Below are 21,922 nucleotides of genomic sequence, written 5' to 3' on the forward strand. Positions count from 1 at the left end.
GAAAGGAATTTGAGTTTTCTTGAACCTGAAAGGCTTTAGGGGGTATGTTAGATTCCTTGAGATATTCATGGGTGCTTTTGATCTCGTGCACCAACTGATTAGGAAAGAGCTGTTGAAGTTTAAATGCAAAAGACTCCCAATAAGGGAAGTATGAGCAAGAGTAGATCCGTCTGATCAACTGGATTTTGGTACATGGTAGGAATACAGGATGGCTTCTGAATGCTATAATATCTATCTTGGCTTCCATTATTAAGTTTGAGTCGAACCAATTTGAAAGAGTTGAAGACCTACCTTAAATAATGCCGGTTTGACCGGGTTTTGGAAATTGGTCATATCTTGATATTTCTATGACCGTTTCTCCTAATTTGGACATTTTTTTTGAAAGAATGTTAAATTAATTCAAAAAAATATATAGTTTACAACTAAAGTTTCTTGTTTGAGGCTTATGTCCATCTCTCATAAGCCCGGGCCTCCTCATCCAACACCAAATGAGAGGGATTAGTCATCGCATTCAATTGGCAATTGCACAGTCTTATAAGCTTACTTCGTCTTCTTAGTGATATCACCCACTTGCTTTCTGCTGAGCTCTCTTAGAGACGGCTTGAGCTCCTTTAGCTTCTTAGCTAGCCGGTGTAAAGCAGAGGTTGAGCTGAATAATGGGGCTGTGGTCTCCCGATACTTCTCGACCAAAAGAAGGAAACCTGGGTATTTTGTGATGTCGTTGGTGAACTTGAAAGGACGTTTAGGTTTCAGTGCCTCTGTTGTGAACTGAATTATGCACCTAAGATGGTATGAACAACCACCAGCTTCGAAGACACAATAAATTTGAGGAATCTTTGTTATCCACATGTCATTTATCAACGTTCTATACAACCACTACAGGAAAGCATATGACTTACTACGATTTTTTACGACGAAAACATGGCGTCGTAAAATTACGACAAGTTAACGATATATTTACATCGAAAAATGGTTTCGTCATAAAATGAAAGTAAATATACTAGTAGGAGTTTTCGTCGTATAATCGACGTAAATTTACGTCCACTTACAGACGAAATGATTTATCATTGTAAAGTTGTTGCAAAGGAAGGAGGTATTTACGACAAATAATTTAACATCGGCTTAACAACTGATATACAATACAATTAAGTGGTTGGTGAAAACGTGTATTTACTGGGCTATACCAAACAACTTTCCTCGTATAATGGTTGTAAAGTGGTTGTAAAAAGATGTTAAGAAGTTTTAAAATCTGTGTTATTTTGTTTTATAGGTTGATTATGACAATCCATATTATCCGACATGGTTTCTCGAGTTAGTTCAAGGTCCACTTGCAAAGATCACCACATCACTCATGTATTTCACACGGGGCTTTACTTTTCATACTTACGAGTATCGAAGACTTTAGGCGACAAGTAACTACAGAATATGTATGAAAGGTGAAACAGATTTCTACAAGATCTTTCAAAAGATAATCGAAGTGGAATTCACTGGATTACTGAAGCTGAAATGTGTCCTCTTCAAATGTGATTGGTTCGATCCCGTCGTCAACAAAGGTGTTCGGCTTAACAAATTTGGAGTTGTTGATGTTCATTCTGGACGAAGATACAAAAAATTCGAGCCTTTCATATTAGCTTCCCAAGCAGAGCAAGTTAGCTTCATCTCATATCCTCGGATCAGAGATTCATGTATTACTTGGTGGACTGCCATCAAAGTTACACCTCAAGGTCGGATTATTGGTGGAGACGAGCACCGTTTACAATAATATTCATGTGTCGATACAGTCGAGGTACCAGATCAACCAACCGATGACCTCCTCTTATTGATCCGCATAACCGTGGTTATGAAGATCTTCCTGATGATGAGACTGATGAAATCAATGAAGATGAATTTTATGAAAGTGATGAACAATGGATCGATGAGAACTAGAATGATGAATCTGAATGATGAATAATATTTGTTTTTTATAACAACTATATAACAATTGTTATCACTAATAATAATGCATGTTATTTTAAAAGAACTAATAATGCATGTTTTTTTAAGAAGTATGAGATGTTTGAAAAGAAAAAGAGAAAAGAAGTTTAAAATGGTAGAAGAAAAAAAGAAGGAGTATAAGATGTTTGAATTAAAAGAGAAGAAGTATATGGTTTGGGGTTCAGGGTATTGAAATTTAGGGATTCTGCAAGGGTTCGTCATAAGGTCGACATAAATAGAAACACGAGATCTCTTTTATTGGATGTTATACTAATTCGTCGTAAACTCGATGTAAAACAAAAAAATGCGTCCTCTTTAATTCGTAGTAACATGATTCGTCGTAAACTCGAAGTAATACGATTCATCGTAAAGTCGACGTAATTTAACGATGCGGGAACTCTTTAATTTGTCGTAAAAAACGCAGGATCTATTTATTTCGTCGTAAATTTACTTCGCCTTTACGACGAAAATTAATTCTCTATATATATGGACTCGCCTCATATCCTAATTTCGACGCGTCTTCCTCTGAAGGTCCTCTCTCTCTATCAGGTTAGTTTTTTTTGTTTTTTTTGTTTTTTTTAAGTTTAGTTTAAGTTAGTTTAGGTGGTTAGATTAGGTGGTCAGATTAGGTTTGGAATTTTAAGCGTTTATGTTGTGATAGATAAAACTGGAATTTAAAAAGTTTAGTTTTGATAGATAGATAATTGATATTTATAAGTTTTTCTGATCTAATATTTTTCTTAAAAATTAGGTGGCTCGTAGAAAGCGTGGTGCACCACATTATAGTCAGACATTCGGGATAGGAGATCCTGCATGTTCTTCTTCTTTGGGTCCATCTACGGCTCCGGAATTTGCTCAACATCCACCGTCCACCGAGCCAGACTGCGGAACAGGAAGCTGCGGACTTGGAGCAAACCAACATCCGAGACTTTTTCCAAGACAAAGACCTTACCTAGTTTTTTATTTTATGTATAACATTTGATTTTCTCTATTTTTCTTATGTATAACATTATGAATCTTTTTTATTTATGCAGTTTTTTATTTCAGAATTTTAAATTATTATTTCATAATTTTAAAATTCATTTTATAATATTTTCGGAATTAATTATTAATAAAAATTTAAACGAGAGTTGTTTGTCGACGTAAAGTTTGCGATTAATAAACAAGGAAGTCGACGTAAAAGAGACGTAAAACATTACGACGAACTAACAAGCCTTCGATTGTGAGAAGTCGTACAATTTACTTACAATCAACTACTTCTTTACTTCAAAATAGTACGCCTATTTTACAACGAAATTTTACGAATATATTACGATGAATATATTTCTCGTAAGTTAAGGACGATTTTACGACGACACGCGCTGTTTTGTCTTTACGACGAAAACGGTTCGTTGTAAAGTTTACGATGATTTTACGTCGAAATGTGCATTATGACCAGTGGCGGACGCAGTTAATAATGTACGGGGGCACGTGCCCCCATCTAATTTTTATTTTTCCTTCAATAATTAATACCAGAAATTCCCTGCAACTCTAGAACTAGACATACTGAAAAAATGTCATGTGCCCCCATCTAATTATGATGCTGCGTCCGCCACTGATTATGACCAAAGATTTACGACGATTCTTTTTTTCGAGGTTTGTTCGTCGTAAATGACTTTTTACGACGAAATAACAACGAATATGACAGTTGTAATGCGTATGTTTTCTTGTAGTGAACTTCCTTTGAATGAACTCATCTTTTCTCTTGTTACTCCAAGTAAGTTTTGGTCCATGAGCTTCCATGCCCAGAAACCGACAATGGCATATAACCTCTTAGAAATCACGCATACCCGTAGTAACCGTCGCGATATTATGCCCAAGTGCTCATCCAGCTTCAAAATCTCGTTAAAATCTTCCATAACTCTTTTCTTTCCTCTGAGAAGTTAGATGCATAGAAAAAAAACACAAGAACTCCTCTGCCATGCCATCCAGTAAAACCGAAACAGTAATCATCTGAGAGCTTTTAAAACACAGAGTAACATGAACCTAATGACTCCAAACAACCCATAGTCAGGGGCGTTCCACTTGAAAGGGTGTGGGGTCAACTGACACTACAAAAATACACTTATGAATTGTGGCTCAGTGGTAAGAAAGTGCACTTATGAACCCACAGATACTGGGTTCGATCCTACCCAGTGACAACTTAAAATTATTTTTTTAACTTTACAGTTTTATTTATATTCTGACCCCACACAAATTTCATGATGGGTCCGCCACTGCCCATAGTTTACCAAGTCTATGATGTTCATAGTTTGATATTGCTGACCAGTGTGGAAAAGCAGAAGTAACAATACGTTGCATCGTCCTTTCCTTTACCCGAGTTTCTATTCTATATCCAAATTTCAAAGAATTTTTCTGAATCCATTCTCTAACCACGGATTGCTTTTTTATCTTATTGAAACCTCGGATGTTCCAATAGAAACCTGACATTAATTATTTTTGCGGGTGGAATTTTTATTCAAAAGACTTTGATCAGGGTCGGTTGTCTTTTGAACAGTAAAGTTGGATAGAAGCTTATAATTGTCCTTTGAGAGGCGAGGCAGGGATTGTCTAGGTGCAATTCCCACGTCTCTACCTTGCAGTTTTTGGAAGATACACATTTGAGGAATTTATGAAGACCGTGATTGGAATTTATGAATGCTGCTTCATGGTTGGACCAATATCCGGTTCATAAATTTCTTATCTTTTGGTCCGTATAGCTTTGAGGATTATTCCACCTCACCTTGGAAATTTTTAGTTTAGAATTAAGTAAAATTGGTTTCATGATGAAAGTCTTCATGGTTGGTGATATATGGCTGTTTTAGTGTACAATGTACATATGTCCTGGTCAGTTCCTTAATTGCTTGACTGGTGCATCTGGTTGGCCTAAGGTGGAGCTACTGTTCTGGATATTGAATCAGATAAAAAGGAAGATTTTCAACAAAAAGATATGAAAACTCTTTGTACTAACTAGGAGATCTATATCATGACTTCCTCAAAGGTAATTTTTGTATTTACAAAGTTTAATATAGTCTCTCAGACGTATTTTCAATCCTTATTCTCAACAATTTTTGGGGGGTTTTCTATACTCATCAGTCATCACTTAGCAAACAATATTTTTCCGGTTTAGCAAATAAGTATGTGCATCTTAATTTTAATAATGTTAATTTCAGGGTTATCATGAGTTTCCAACTTAAAAATAACAATTGGTGATAAGAAGATTGACCATAACCCTTTATATGAAAGTTAATTATTTCTCTAACTACTGACATGGAATTTTCATTCATTCATTAACACTTTTCCTCACACACAACATAGACGATTATTAGAAGAATATCCACGAAGTCATGGGAACATCCGTCAACTGAAACAAGAACATCAACAATGGACTAAGGGATCAAAAACCATTTTCGGATACTTTCAAGATCTCTTTTCTTAATTTCATCAACTTGTGTTGCTCGGGAAACCAGATGATTCTGAGGAAAATATCGAGTATGTTCTCCGAGGACTCTCTAATGATTATAAAATGGTGGTCAACCAGATTGAAGGTCGAGACATGTCACTGTCTACGAAGGACACTACAAGAAAGCAAACGATTTGCAAGGAATTTTTTCTAAGAAAATAATATCTCACAAATATCGTAAAAGCTCCGAGCAATCCTTGCAAACCCCTTACAATTTTGATAGGAAAAATATCTCACGCAAATTTTCAAGAGATTTTCTAGGCATTCTTGTGTATCCTCGCAACTCTCTTGCAATTTTTCTAGAGAAAATTTTCCTTACATATTTGCAAGGGATTTGCGAGGATACACAAGAATGCCTAGAAAATCCCTTGCAAATATATAACGAAAATTTTCTAGAAAATTTACTTATGGTTTAGGGATTATTTGGGTTTAGATTACTTCTTGCAATCTATTTCAAAAAATTTACACCTATGTAATCTAAACCCAAATAATCCCTAAACCATAAGTAAAACCATAAAAATCCTAAATAAACCTAAAACAAAAGTTTGAAAATTTAACCTTAAAACTAAACTTCTAAATTTTTGCAAGGGAATTTGATAAGTTCCTAGAAATTCCCTCAAATCTCGGATTTCTAACCCTAAATAATTTTTTGATGTTAATTAATTTCCCAAAATCCGTATACATCTCAAAATTTTATGCAATATTTTTTTTGACAACATAATTTTATTAATTAGATTGTAAGAAATTACACAGATACATACATAATAATGAAAGCACATAAAATGACATAGATAAAATTATACAGAAAACCATGTAACACCGAGAAGCTGAAGATGATTCTCTCTGAGGCCTAATTCTCTTGCGATCTTGAAATCTTTGTCGCATCATAAACATCGATTCTCTTTGTTGTATTACATCGGTTCTATTCCAATTTAGATCTATATATATTCTTCGGTTTAAAATCCAATGTATAGATTTAACCATAAGAAATAAATATTGGAAAGACCAATTTTCAACGATTGTACGAATATCGCCATACAACAAAGAGACTAAATCTTCTATTTCGTGTTGCCATCTCTTCCATAAATCCAACCAAGATTTCAGTGATATATTTTGATACCAAATATATTGTATCAAAATATAATTTCTGAAAAATACATCTTTAGACAACATCAAACACTTTCCTTTGGTCTCTGAATTTTCTTCCACAACTTGAATCCATGGAGGCTTTTCTGGAGGACGTTGTTTCCATAACAAATCTAATAAAATTTGTTTGAAGCATCCGAAAGTCACGATCCGGAGAATATCACAAAACTAACAATAGTTGTTAGGTTTGACAAATAAAGGACGCAGAACGTCAGACCAAAGATTCCAACAAGGCTGTCGGAGATGTCTCGTTCTAGTTGGGTGATGCCAAATAACCGACTCAGCCGAGTAGACTGTAAACAGAACATATGACGTGACCAAAAAACGAAAAGATATCCACTCGCTGGAGATAGTGTCTCTTACCGGTAATCCATGTGTTTGATTCGTTGTTGGTGATGTTGGAAGAAACCCAGATTAATGAACTACCACACAACCACAACACCAAGAACAAGAAATAGGAAACCATGATGAAACCATCTTCGCATAACCAAAACAGTAACCATTACCATCCCCAAGGCCCTAAATTTTTTTATGCAATATCATGTTTTCGATACGATATTCAAATGAAACTCCAAATAAAAAATATATTCAGTATTAGCAAGGGAATTGATAGGGTTCCCTCGCAATTATTTTACAATTGCTAGATAATCAAAGCAATTGCCGAAGTACGGACATTTAAAACAATTGTAGAATGATATAAGATTTCCTGAAATCCATTTACATTTAAAAATGTTTGTAAAATATTTTATTTTCAAGACAAATCTTCAAATAATACCTCGTTCCACAATAAACAAAGCCCCATTCCACAATGCAAGCCCTTTCTTTGACCCCTCCTAGACCATATACCCTAAAACACAAAATGTTACACCCAATATAACTACTTCGAATTGTTTTTACTTTTATGTAATCTAAAACTAAATAATCCCTAAACCAAAATTGAAACCTTAAACCCTTAATAAACCTCAAACTTTTTTAAATACTTTTTTGCAAGGACCCCCTTGCTGCAACTTTGCAATTTTTAAAACTTAAAACAAAACACTTCCAAATCATTAAGTTAAATTTTTTTTTTTTAAAAAGTCAAAGGAATTGCAAGAGAATTAGACAAGTCCCAAGCATTTAGCAAATTGCAATTCCCTTGCAAATTTGCTAGGGAAATTAGTTTGGTTTATACAAACAATTCTCTTGCATTTTACTAGTTTAGTAATCAACTAGTTCTGTTTTTTTAGTAATCAACTAGTTTGGATAAAAGAGAGTTATGAAACAAAACAAACGAAAGGTCTTTGCATTCCTTTAATCTCGAATAAAGGACAAGTCTCAAATGACATTATATAATACAAGAAAAAAGGTTAGAAATCAGCAAGTCCACGAAGCAGATCTCTTGAGAACAGGTTTCATCTGTTTGTCTTCTTCAAGAGAGATCATTCCAATATGTGAAGGATCTTCAAGCATCATCTTAGCAACCAAGTAACCTGCGATTGACCAAGTCTGGTATTTTCTTGCTTGTTTTCCAACGTACCTTCCTAGCTTACCGTCGTAGTACTCTGGCCAGCAGTCTCTGTGAAGCCGTGATTCAATCAGGTCGATGGCTCGCCTCGCTATTTGAGGCCGACCGGTCTTGATGCACGCAGCTGTCAGCATCCACAGCAAAACTGCACAAAAGAAAAACAAAGCCTAGTTATAAGCTTATAGATATTCATATGTCGTTTAAGTTTAGACCAAATAATACTAACCTGGCCAAGATCCGCCATTGTGGTAGCTCCATCGAGTGTTCTTAGGATCACAACCGGTAACGATCCGCCACTCATGGCTCTCGATGCAAGGGTAACATATCTTGAGCGGCATCTCACCAACCAGCTCCTCCCAACGGTGCTCGAGGAGGTCCATAATGGCCATCGACTGATCAGGAGTCGCCAGAGAAGAGAGGATGGCGACACAGTTGCCCAATGAAAACCACCTGAAGTCCATACGAGCCGGGCTTACATTCCCAACAAAGTATCCTCCACGGAGAGGCATGAAGTCGAAAACCCAATCCGGTATCGAGTCCGGCATCACGTTAAACTTGTTCACCGCCGTGTGTGAGTACTCCTCCGTCTTGTACCTTCACAGAAGTTTAATCATTTTAGAGTCACATCAAACCATATATTATACGAATGAATATTCATTTTACCTGTAGATATCGTTGAGTTGCTGAAAGTCGAGCCAGAAGTAGTTACGCATGTGGAAACTCAAGGCGTGAAGTCTCTTCACAATCTTCTCTATGAACTCTCTACCTTCCTCGTCATGTTTCAGCATCGATAAGGCACTTCTCAGCGCCATGAAAAACAGAGCTTGAATCTCAATGGGGTATCCATAAACTCCCTACAAATCAAGAATTGGTAAGAATCATCAAAGATTTATGATTATAGATTCCCACAAGAATGTTCTTACCATTCTCCTATCAACCATGGAACAACCGTCAGCACAAAGCAGCGTAGGGAAAGTATCGAACCCTTCAGACAAGCAGAGCGAGAGTATAAGCCTTATTCCCCTCTGACACTCTGGTGTTTCAGACAGAGTCAAATCTCCGGTGGATTTTGTGTAAGCACGGAGAAGTATGATCCACCAAAACCCTGAATCAACCGGTGCCACTCTTCCTATAGCACTTTCTCCAAAATCAGCAACGATTGTATCGGTTTTACGGACAGGATCATGAAGCACCTTGAAGCTCGCCGGCATAACTCCTTCCCCAAGCTTGAACCGGTCGACCCGTTTCTCCCAACCTTGAAGCTGAAGTGTCTTGAGCAAGAAGTTTTTCACTATATCTGGCTCTCCGTTCATCAGAAACGCCAGTGCACTCGGCACAAAGTCTCGTACAAACACCTAGAGACAAAACCAAAATTACAAAAGTTTTGAGATATTCTATACTCTGGACTTAAGGCTCTTAACCAAAACAAAATTAGTGTGACCTTTATTTTTTATCAAAACCTGTGAAAAATTAATAATGCAAAGATTAATTAAAGGGAATTTTAGTTTTACCACCAGTTTGATACCATTTTTCAAATTTAACTTTAAAAGATAACTATTTTCATAAATACCTTAAATTTGTGATAAAAAGATTAAATTAACTCTTTTAAATCATTTATAAATAATTTAAAAAACATTTATAGAAGTTTATAAACCCAACCAACCCCTAAATACTAAACCCTAAACAATAATCACTAAACCTAAACCCAAATGTAAGAATATTATTGATAAAGTGTATTTTTGAAAAGTGATAGTGGTATTTTAAACAATTTATTTTTTAACAATACATTAATTATTTAAAAGTAAGGATGTCGAGTTGAACTCATTTGGTAGAACTATTTCACAAAGTTTATGTCTCATATCTCTGAAAATATAATGGGTTTATTATATGTGTTGGTTATTACCTGGTCGTAGTTCAAGACCTCCTCAGAGGCATGGTCATAAGCCGCAATGGTACCAACGGGCTGACCACGGAAGAAAACCATCGACCTTCTCAGAGCTTCCCAGGCCTCTGCAACCATTGGATGAGGCTCGAACGAGTTCCTAACATAAGAGAGAGGTGTGTCCACAAACGACCTGCTTCCAGGGGAATGAGCCATGTCTAGATCATGTCTTGAGTAGCCAGTCGATAACTCGCTCATCGACCTCTCATCGAACGATCTCTTCCTTTCGATCTTGAGCCTCGGCTTGTCCAACGCTCGAGTCAGATCGAAATCATCCATCTCGGATAAAGAACACTGTGATTCCAATGGTTCTTTAGGACATTCCATTTCTTTTGTTTTAACGGACAGGACAAGATCTACGATGTTTCAGAGACAAGAATCAGTTACTTGAAGATAAAACATGAAACAGAGATTTGCTTAGTTTAGTAACAGTAATTGACTTTGAATCTAGCTGTCTTTTTTCTTTTGTTCAGAATAATACTTTATCCAAACAATTAAAGGAACATATCAATGATAAAATAAAAAAGAATTATCTAACGGAATAATAATCCAAAATAGTGAATATCAATACATTTATTTCATATTTAATTTAATTAGGAAAATTATGTTAATAAATGAAACAGATCAAGATCCATGAGAACGTTATTAGAGTCAACTTCAGGGGAAGCTACAAAGAACAGATCTCGAGAAGAGAAATCAGATCTACAATTTCAAGACAAGATTGGTAGGTAAAGACGCAGATACATACGTGTTTTAACATAGAGTGAGTGAGATATAAGGAAATCAAACCTACGGAGACGAGGATAATTTGTAGCGGCGGTGGTTAAAACGATCGCCGGCGATGTCGCCGGAGAATGGGAGAGAAGGGGACAAGTGAGTGGAAAAAGGGGAAAAAAGAGTCATGACGAGTGAAGCTGTTATTTTATAGAGAGGGAGAAGACAAAACGGGACTTGTCAAGAGACAGACCGAAACACTAACACGGGTCTGGTAAGAAAAATGTCGACGTTAAGAGACAGGGTTTACCGGTTATGACCGGTTGCTTTATGGTCTACGTGGATTAAACTGCGACGTACAGAGGAGTACTTCTGAATCTCATTGTCTGATTTGGCAAATTGGACTTTTCACTTGGGATACACGATTTATCGGTTTCCCGTCCCCTTTTTTTAAAAATAATTTTTAATCACATAAAGCAAACCCCAATGTATTCTGGTAGGTGGACAATATTTATTTAATTTTTCTTAAGCTTGTTATTCGGTTAGGTGTAGGTGTGGGACTTATTATCCGAGATCCGGATTCGATCCGAGATCCGGATTCGATCCGAGATCCGGATTCGATCCGAGATCCGTTCCGGATCTGCTCCAAAAATAAGATATCCGGGGTGCCCGGATCCGAATCAAGATAGTAAAATCTTGGATCCGTGCAAACCGAATCCAGATCCGGATATCTTAATTTCTAGGTCCGGATATCCGGATCCGGATCCGTATTTTTAAAATACATTAAATTTTTAAATTTTATTAATAGTTATATTTATATTTGATATATTAATATTTATACATGAATTAATCTTATAATATTTTGTTTTAGTTTTTACAATATTATAAACATATATAAATATATTTATAAATATTTAATTTTTGTATTATATTAAAAATTAGTATTTTTTGTTAAAAAAATTATTTTTAATTATTTTGACGGATCCGGATATCCGCGGATAATAGAATATCGAGACGGAAATCCGAAACCCGGATATCTGAAAACCATGAATTCGGATCCGGATATTAAATCCACGGATCCGACGGATCCGGTTCCGGATACCCTAAATTTCTCGGATATCCGGATCCGTCCCAAGGCTAGTTAGGTGGACAATATATTAATTTTAAAAAATAATTCCATATTTGTTTAATTTTAGGGTATTTGCACTCTACACACAAGTCTTATGTCATATTTAAGTGTATACACATTTTTTGTTTGCTTCGGTTGTGTCGAAATTTTTATGACACTTATACTCTTATTCCATTTGATCCTAACCTACGGATTGCAAGTTTCTCAAATCTTCAGTTTAGATTTATTTCTGATAACCCATTCCTACACGAAAGCGTTCACAAGTTGTTCTCTTTATTTTATTATTTTTGAAATATTTCACCTAAATTTAAAATTCTCTAATCTCGAAAACTCTTTCCAACTCTTCTTTTAAATTCACATGTCAATATCTTACTTGTTCTCTTTATTTTATTATTTTTGAAATATTTCACCTAAATTTAAAATTCTCTAATCTCGAAAACTCTTTCCAACTCTTCTTTTAAATTCACATGTCAATATCTCCATTGATTTGAAGCTTAAAATCCAGATTCAACTCCTCAATTACTCCTTCATCCTTTCAAAACCACCTGAAATCGTTAAAGCTTCTAATGTCTACCAGCGGTCTTGTATCCCCTAGTCCACCATTTCCTTTTAGGTTGTTCGCTATCGGTGAAGAACCGCTTGGCATAAGGGATACCCCTTACCACAAACATTTCTTTATCAGTAAAATTCTAAACGCCCTTGACGAAGATGAAGTCAAAGTCTTAAGTGATTCTCCCTTCGAAAAACTCGTAAAATTTGCAGAGAAATCATCATTCTCAGGCTGGTTTGGGCGTTTCCTTATTTCCAGACAATTGAAGGTCGTTAAGAAGGATGAAGACTGGTTTTTGTTTTCTGGTAAAACCGTGAGGTTCTCTCATAGATGTCGGTGTTGGTGGCAGTGGATGTGGTGTGCATGTTGCTGCCACTGCGTCTCCTGCTGGTGGAGGAGCTGTCGTTGCTGCTCCTGCTACGGAAGAGAAGAAATATGAACCAACAGGAGATAGTGATGGAGATCTTAGATTTGGCTTGATACTTGCTTAATTTGTCAAAAATATTTTTGGCAATAATCATACAATTTAATATTTTTTACATATTTATTTGATTCAATAGAAAATTAGCCAGCTATAATCTTACATGTATATTTAAATTATGTTAAGATTCATTATTAAAATGTTAACATATTTACTAACATTTAAAATGTTCATATAGTTACTTGTATGTTTGATTTAACCTCTTTGTTTTATTACTAGCTTGTTAATTAATTCATATTTTCATTTCTATTTTGAATTAATCTTTAAGATCCATTGTGAGACATCTAAGCTTTTCTTATTGATAGCTAATATTAATTTTAGCCGACCTTTGAAATATTTATCCTAATATCAACATTTTTTAGCATTTGTGTTTCAATTTGTTGAAATTAATATTATATTTAATAGAAAACATAAAATTTTAGCCGGGTACATATGAAGTTAAACGTCTACGTTTGTTATTAGCCACAGACAATCTTTGCATAACATACTCAAACCGGTTAATACTATTCAATGCGGCTAACATGTTTGATACATATTTAATATTTTTGTTACAGCTATAATCACTAATTACTTTCAACGCCTACGTTCATTGAAGCCTCACAGTCTTCTCCCTATCTATCTAGTGCCATGAAAACGCCTAGAGAAAGGAAATTTGAACCAAATAAAGATCCACGAATCTAGAAACCGAGCCCCTCAGCGCTTAGATCAACCTAACCCCGAGCCAGCAACTGGAAGAGATCATGCACCAGAAGATCTAAAACAAACATGCAACTACTTCAGGTAAAAATTAATAACTTTCTTAATATTTTTGCATTCATTGATATTCGGTTTTTCACTCAATTCACCCAATTTTATCTTAACAGAGTGACGGTCTCACGGATTGTTATTTTTTGATTTTTTTTAGAAAATAGTTAAACATAAATATTCTTTCCATTCCCGAAGGGCATCAGGGACTACGGCTTATTCCGGTACACTGGAGAAACGCGAACCCTAGGTTACGAGTGATTAAATCTAGGAAAATACACATATTACAAAAAGAAGGAATTTAGGTTGAGGGGAAGACTGAGGGAGTATGCTTCCTCCTCCGTTGACACCACAACCACCAGATCTAGATTCCGGCGACTTCTCACGACAGGGGTGTCGAGTCCCGCCAGATCCACCGTCAGTCACCATCAACAGAGCCACCCACGGAGCGTCTCGCCTTCGGATGAAGAATGACTCCGAAACCCTGACTGCCACTTTCTGCAACCGCTTCATCACCTCGCAGGTCTAAGAAGTTCTGTGCTCATCCACTCTCGCCGACGAGAAAAGAAAGAAAGACGAGCCGACGAGATTCAAGAAAAAGGGGAACCGCCATCCCAGTTGTGAGATCCACTGACACCGCAAAACAAACCCTTACCTCGGAGCTCTACCCCAACCCCGATGACTGACATGTGATTCCGGTTGGGTCGCCGCCGTCCTCAAACAGCATACGCCAACCTTTCGCCAACGAGTCACCAGAACGACGGAGTTCTTTGAGCCTACCGCTACATAAGCCCACCCGAGTCACCCCAGAGAGAGGAACACCTCCTAGTATACTAGATTTTGCTGAGCCCGTCTCGTCGAGCAGACGGGATGTCACATCGAACACCGACGGAGATGCTGGAGAATCGCGTGATTCCCTAATGAGATTAACATATATTTCAATATTTAGACAAGTTTAAAACCAAACACCCACGCTTGCATGAAGGTTCTCCCCTAGTAAATCATAAGGACAAACAGTTTAAACTCATAAAGAATTTTGAATTCTCACTAAATCTGATTCAGTCAAACATTTTGGTCTCTAAACTAAATTGACAATTTAAAAAATAAATAAAAGAAATGAACCAATAAAAAAAGTATGTCCTTTATTTGTGAACTTCCTTCAAATATAATTAACAACGTCCCAGCGTAATAATAAATCAAAATAACTTAATCAAATTGAAAGTATTATAAAAAATATATTAGACAGAAGATTTTGTAACCATGTCTCCTTTCTATGAAAATAGATGTCTTCTCGACCATGTTATTGATTTATCGGTGGTTCAGTTTATTCACTGGTTTGTTATTTTGTGTAGCGGTTTGTATGGAACCAGAAGATGCAGTCGAGAAATACTTTGGTATTTTTTGTTAGTGATTGTTGGCTCTAAAAGTCACACTATGTGATTATTCTCCAATTGCCCAACTTTCCAATTTGTCAGCGATATATACTACTTCAACAATATGACTGTAACCCAACTCACAACTCCTAAACACAAAACCTTACCCCAACTCAAACCCCTAAATACTAAATCATAAACTCTAATAACTAAACCAAAACCAAATATAAACTATGATATCTATTTATGATTTTATAAGTAAAATTGAAATATGAAAATAGCATATAATATTTTAAGTAAAATTGAAATATGAAAATAGTATATAATATCTTTTATATATTAATTGAGGAACATTAGCAAAATAGTAACTTTATTTTTTGTAAGTATTTACAACCAAACCAGCTGAGGTGTCAGCCTCTCATACATTCATGAGTTATATGAACACTCTTTGTTTACTAGAAATGTTACACATTATGCCACTGACCATGAGTTATATGGACACTCTTTTTTACTAGAAATTTTACACATTATGCCACTGACCAATAAATGTCGTCCAACCTAATAATTTCCCAAGTTTTTGTATCATAAAACATTAATACTACACACCATTTGTTGTACAATGAACTTCATACGATTTATCATATCAGAGTATATTTTTTCCAACCTTTTGTATCTTTTAAAAACAATTTTATATATTTATTTTTTGTTCGATTTTATATATTTTGTTATAACTTGAGGTGTATATTAAAGTTCAAACCCGCAATTCTCACTTTAATTGCCATTTTTATTCTTCAATGTACTTATATAAAACAGTTCTTATAATCAATCTTTCAAACTAAACATTACACATATACATAAGACGAATTTTACACAGAAATAAGTTGAAAAATTCAATGTTCCTCAATGGAAATTTCTGTTTACAGCGATCGCATATATACTCAAAATCATGCCATTATATAACACAATAAAATTCAAAATAGGGGTCCTAGTCATATAGGGTTGTGATTATTAATGTGTACTCAAATAATAATTGTTTGCAATTGAAAGTTTCCTAAAAATGTTGTGTCTAATTATCAATCTTTAGGTACAAAATCAACCAACACTTAATCTTTGACATCAAGTTAGCTCATATATGTATGAGTTTTCGGTTTCTAAACAATCTTAACTACTTCAAGGCAAAAAAAAAAACAGCAGCCTAAAAACATCATTCCAAAAAAATTTGATGGCTACTTTTAACAAGATTTCTAATCTGAAACCTTTCAATGTGATATACGTCGTTATCCCAATATTCTAAACCAATTATTTCTGCGTTAGAGGATTAATAACAACCTGTTTAAATTTTATACTGAGTTAATATTTTTTTAAATCCAAAAACTCTTTGTAAACAAAACGAATAGAAATAGAATCCACTATTAATTATCTTACCAATACAACAAGATCTGTATAAGTAAACTGAAAATAGTATAGTCTTACCGAGTTTGCAATTCGAAGATGTAGAATGATCATATTCATGGCTGCTTATTGAATGTGTAAGTGAGCAGAAAGCACCCAAAGAGGATCTTCAATTTCATGAATGAAAATCAGGGGAAAGGAAACATTAATGTTGAAAAATCTAGCTCGATCTAGCTCTCGTAATCGTCTCACTACCTCTCTATCTCACTCGTTTGTTGATCTCTCTCGTTTGTGTAGGTTGGCGACTCCACAACACAATCAATCAATCACAACAACAAAGAAACCAGAGTAAAAAGAGACGCAAAGCTTTTAGAGTTCTGTGTCAATAGAGTAGGTACATCTCCTTCAGGATCGGGACCTGGTAATCCACTATCTCAGTGTTTACAGAAGCTTTCTTGGTTACAACAATGGCGATCGCCTTTTATCTCTCTCTTTCAGGTCTAGAATTGAGAAAAACAAAAGTCGCTACGATTTGTTATATAAGCTGTAATCCTCTACGACGCACAGCTCACTAACATGCAAGTCTTCAGGTTTCAACTCTTTATTCACCGAGGCCCACTTCTTACTTACTTACTTCTGAACGCAGGTATACTAGGAATTGGGCTTAAGTGGCCCATTTTTGTGCAGCCCATTTCTCACCACACTTTACAATCTCCACCTTGGTGAGTCAATGCGTCTGCGACCAACCCTAGATCCTCCGGAACTTCAGACTTCCGACCAAGCTTTAAGCATACTTGTTTTGTCTCCTTTCCCGATCCTGAAACTTTGATTCTTTTGTCCTCACTTCGAATCCTTCCTCTGTTTTCTGATTGGTTATCTCCTCTGACTTCCGAGACCCCTCTGCCTTTCTGTAGCTTTCTCAGTTCCAAAGACAACGATGGACAAGCTTCATCAAGCTTCAATAATGCTCAGCTTCGCCAAGCACCCGTCGAACTTCTCTCCTGGTAGCGTCTTTGTCAACATATCAGACGGATTAACTGAGGTATGTATCTTCATCAGCTTCACTACTCCGTCTGCAATCACCTCCCTTATGAAGTTATACTTCGTTGCAATGTGCTTAGTCTTCTCTCTGTAGACAAAATTCTTTGCTAGATAGATTGCGCTCTGAAAATCACAACAAACTTCAAATTCTCCCTTATTTAGCTTCAGCTCCTCACAAATTCCCTTTAACCAGATGCCTTCCCTTACTGCATCCGATAAAGCCATGCATTCAGCTTCAGTGGTTGACAATGCTACCACCTTTTGTAGCGATGATCTCCAACTGACGGTGTTGCCTCCAACCGTGTAGACATAACTGGTGATTGATCTGCTCTTGTCCAAGTCTGACGCATAATCCGAGTGGCACTAGCCTCTGACTTTGAATTCCTCATTTTTTGTGAAAGTTAAGTTCAAATACAAAGCTCCTTGTATATCTCTCATGATCCATTTGACTGTTAACAAATGGTCCCTTCCAAGTTTGCTCATGTACCTGCACACGAGCCCTACTGCGTATGCCAGGTCTGGTATGGATCCTGCCATGACATACATTAAGCTTCCCACTGCGCTGGAGTAAGGTACATTCTCCATCTCTCTTACCTCTTCTGCTTCTTGGTCTTTAGTTAGGGCCTTTAGTTTGAACTGTGAACATTGTGGCGTGCATACTGCTTTGCAATCTGCCATGCCAAATGTCTTGAGAACTTTAGCTAGGTACTTTCTGAGATAAGTACAACGTTTCCTTAACTCTGTTCCTGACTATGTCCATCCCCAAGGTTCTCCTAGCTGCTTCTAGGTCTTTCATTTCAAATTATGTGCTCAACTGATCCTTCAGCTTCTGTATTGTCTTCATCTCCTTTGACGCAATTAACATATCATCAACATAGAGTAGTAAATAGACCATGTCGTCCACTTTTGATCCTCTTAGATAGACGCACATGTCATATTCACTTCTCAAGTATCCATGCTTGATCATGAACATATGAAACCTGTAGTTCCATTCTCTTGGGGATTGCTTTAGGCCATAAAGTGATCCATGAGTAAGCACACTTGATCTTTGATATACCATGGATTTTACCCATTTTTAGCCATAGTATATTGGTGTTTTTAAATACATATTAGTTGTTTTGGAGTCTTTTTAGTATGTTTTCAGGTTTTGGAGTGATTTGGAGGAAAGTGATGATTTTGGTGCATTTTGTAGATAAAATGATAAAGACCCGTAGCTGGCCATCGACCACCCTATCAATCGATGGGCGAAGGCAATAATCGATCGACACACACTCTGTGTTGTCGATCGACAGCGAAGCGCGCGGAAGACAAATTGGGTTCCAACCAATTTTAAGCTCAAGTCCCACAAGAATTACTGACAAGTTTTAACCTAGTGAACAAGTCAAACCCGCGCGGTAAAAATTGCTAGAAGGAACTTCGATCGATAACTCAGTAGTTGCATCGATCGACGGGCTGAAAGGTGTATCGATCGATAATCCTTAATCGGTATCGATCGACACTTTCTCAAGACCAACAAACAACAAGTGTGTGTTGTTTTGGGCAACACACGCTTTCATACTTTCATATTTTCACATCAAACATATTTAGGGGTTTTAGTAGTTTGGAGAGAAGATCCAAGACTTCTTCGGAGATTTGTATTGGAATTCCAGTTTTTCTACCTTATTCTATTTATGCATTCTATTCAGATATTTATTATGTTCTGCTTTGCTATGTTTGAGTAATTACTATTGTTAGATTTAGGGGGTTATAAGGGATTAGCCCAAACTATGGATCCACTAAGGTGATAAGATTTTCTTCAAGGAATTGTTTGTAATTCTTGTGTTCTAGAATAGCTAACTAGAACCATGAACTTAGGATAATTAGGCGCACACGACGACATGGTCTGTTATCTGAATTAATACCCTTGAGCTAGAATTGCTAAAATCAGCTGATTCAAGACTAGTGAACCTATCGATTGACGCTAATCTCATAGCATCGATCGACGTTGGATCCGTATCTACAAGCGACAACTGAGATATTCGACTTAGTCAATATGATTGATTTGTACGAGGAAGCTAGAATACTTTCTCATTAGAATTCGAGTTCTAGGATTGACAACATGAGCATCTATATCATTATAATCATGATTACCTAAAACCCTAGATCTAGCTACTTTTTCATAATTGTTTACAACCTCAACCAATCAATCAATCAACTGAATAACTATCTTGTTCACCTCTGCTATTTATTGATTTACTCTGTTTGCCTAGGTTAATCATAAACTGATTAGGATCTATTGTGTACATGATAATGTGGGAACTTATTTATGCTACTCGACTTTGCCTCATGTACCCGATGAGGGACTTTGGTAATTTTAACACTTGGTCAAAATTTTAATAATGTTTTACATTTCGAGTTCCTCACTTCACTCCCATTATTTCTCATTCAATTTACATTTGTTTTTGACTTATGAATATACTAGATTGTGTAGTACTCGTTGCAATTTTTTTTTAACGAGCTGATAATCCGGTCATAACAACCACCGGTTTTGCCTGAAAGACCACCAGAAAGTTGACAAAAGTCAGCCTCTTTATTCAAGTCAAAACAGAGTTCAAACATTAACATGTTCTTCGTAATTTATAAATCTGATCTAGGAGTTTAGAGGTAGTTCTGATCAGATTTATAATTAGAGGTAGTTTTTTCGTATTTTGGCTATTATAAGTGTATATATGTACAACATCAAGATGCTGCAAAAATTAGCAAAATAAGCTTATGTTATGATCTATTAATAATTTCAAAACAAAAACAGTCTAGACTTCATATTCTCAAGAAGTCCGACCTCATAGGAAGTTCCTTCTAGGTCCGGCCTTTTCAAAAATTTAATGCAACTAAGACCTTTGATATAGCTTTCATATGCAAGAGGAATGAAGTATTTTAATTTTGTGGTTGAAAATATATACAAGATTTAGTGAAAACATGTTCATCTCACGACCAAACGGAGAAACCGTAGACAACATGGCCCAAGCCTTTGCTAGTGCTAAACCATGTATCGCAACGTCAATGCTGTCATAAATGAGGGTGGCCATATTTCTAACCATGATTTGTCTTGGCCGCACAATTCAAACCTCGACCATGATCTTTGTTCGATCATATTTGACCAAGGGCGACCTCTCCATTGTGCTTAACCTCGGCTATACCGCGTCACCTCGGCCGCGATAACATATTTGACCAAGGGCGACCCAACTTCAGTCCAGCACCGCTAGACTTATCCACTGCTGGCCAACTTTGGTTACAACTCTTATGTGTCCAAGGGTGACTCTGTCTTTGAGTAATTTTTGTATTTATCCTTTTTACTTAACCATAGACCCACTTAGTATTGTATATATGTGTGTGCGTGTTTTAGCTTTTTGTTTAATAGAAACCTAAATACATCAAATTCACGAATCTAGAGAGTAAGCTAGACTGGTGCACAAAAAAAAAAGAGTAAGTTAGACTCTGAAGAGCTTCCAGAGAGGTGAACTCGCTTTGTATCCCATATAAAGAAGATTTATTAAAACTTTTTTCTTTTATTTTTTTTTCTTTCGGTTTCCATAATGATATATATTGAAAACATGTTGTGTTCTCTGCATCATGTCAAAGTAGATAATTTTTTAGGTTGAAGGACATTAATGGTTGCATAAGAACTTACTTCGATTTTATTGTTAAATGGCTTAAGCACATGTTATTCATCTTTACTTGTTCTTATTGCATGATTTTTACTGTATGTTTATAAATCTGATCTAGGAGTTTAGAAACATGATAGCATTGAATCTAATAACTTGAATTAGTATTTGGTCAAGCGTCATGACCAACGAAAACTAAGTTGCAGATTTTGGTGAAATTTGTTAGAACTTGGTGGACTAATGCATATATCTTACAATAAACAACAAAAGATAAATGTATTGATTTTTTTGGGTGCAATAAATGTATTGATTTGCTAGATATAGTGATTGTAGCTGCAATAGTTATAAATGTATTGGTTTGTTAGATATAGTGATTGCAGCTGCAATAAAAAGATAAGTACCCATTAAAAAATATTCCTAAATTTTTTAACTTATTTACACTTTCATGCTATTAAGAATTAAATTAAACTACTTATTTTAATGCTTGTCTTTTCCAGTTAAATTAATGAGTTTTCCTTAATCAAATTTAAACTTAGTATCATTAAATGAACCTACCTATTTTAATGCTGGTCTTTTCCAGTTAAATTAATGATTTTTTTAATCAAATTTAAACTTAATGTCATTAAATGAACCTAAAAATACATCATATTTAAGGTAGCTTATTACGGACGAGTACAACCCAATAATGAACTTAAATTTTATTTTTACGAAAACGTGAATCACTTGACTTATGTAATATTTAAAATATATTAACTACAATATAACAAATGCATATAACCTACCTATGCTTTAGTTTGAAATGATCATGCT

General features: G+C 35.7%; 1 protein-coding gene and 2 long non-coding RNA genes across 5 annotated transcripts; 1 reads left to right on the forward strand and 2 right to left on the reverse strand.

Moving 5' to 3' along the window:
• Nucleotides 1–7,859: 7,859 nt before the first annotated feature.
• Nucleotides 7,860–11,047, reverse strand: LOC111204463 (alkaline/neutral invertase CINV2). Of its 3 annotated transcripts, none has more exons than XM_022699266.2 (6): nucleotides 10,837–11,047; nucleotides 10,009–10,403; nucleotides 9,029–9,460; nucleotides 8,769–8,959; nucleotides 8,332–8,699; nucleotides 7,860–8,250 (listed from the first exon to the last, which is right to left on the reverse strand). In XM_022699266.2, exons 2-6 carry the CDS (start codon nucleotides 10,372–10,374, stop codon nucleotides 7,955–7,957), a joined length of 1,653 nt encoding a protein of 550 aa, XP_022554987.2. In that variant the 5' UTR covers nucleotides 10,375–10,403; nucleotides 10,837–11,047; the 3' UTR covers nucleotides 7,860–7,954. The 3 variants fall into 3 exon arrangements, with proteins under 3 accessions (XP_022554987.2, XP_048606893.1, XP_048606894.1); XM_048750936.1 differs by having other exon boundaries at nucleotides 10,841–11,023; XM_048750937.1 differs by having other exon boundaries at nucleotides 10,796–11,014.
• Nucleotides 11,048–13,804: 2,757 nt separating this feature from the next.
• On the reverse strand, nucleotides 13,805–16,664 carry LOC125583640. Its single transcript, XR_007320682.1, has 2 exons — nucleotides 16,512–16,664; nucleotides 13,805–14,582 (listed from the first exon to the last, which is right to left on the reverse strand). It is a non-coding gene; the product is annotated as an uncharacterized LOC125583640 (long non-coding RNA).
• Nucleotides 16,665–17,170: 506 nt separating this feature from the next.
• On the forward strand, nucleotides 17,171–20,906 carry LOC111204464. Its single transcript, XR_002656908.2, has 3 exons — nucleotides 17,171–17,472; nucleotides 17,665–18,043; nucleotides 18,664–20,906. It is a non-coding gene; the product is annotated as an uncharacterized LOC111204464 (long non-coding RNA).
• The last annotated feature ends 1,016 nt before the right edge of the window (nucleotides 20,907–21,922 follow it).

This window comes from Brassica napus, chromosome C3, assembly GCF_020379485.1.
Source record: "Brassica napus cultivar Da-Ae chromosome C3, Da-Ae, whole genome shotgun sequence".
NCBI classification, from domain to species: Eukaryota; Viridiplantae; Streptophyta; class Magnoliopsida; order Brassicales; family Brassicaceae; genus Brassica; species Brassica napus.

What these genes read in the sequence shown, in the direction of transcription:
- LOC111204463 (XM_022699266.2), bottom strand. Translation starts at nt 10,374, where the DNA reads ATGGAATGTCCTAAAGAACCATTGGAATCACAGTGTTCTTTATCCGAG. An exon ending in AGGTCTTGAACTACGACCAG is followed by an intron (nt 9,461 to 10,008) that starts GTAATAACCAAC and finishes TTTTGTCTCTAG; the next exon opens with GTGTTTGTACGAGACTTTGT. An exon ending in CAATGGCGGATCTTGGCCAG is followed by an intron (nt 8,251 to 8,331) that starts GTTAGTATTATT and finishes TCTTTTGTGCAG; the next exon opens with TTTTGCTGTGGATGCTGACA.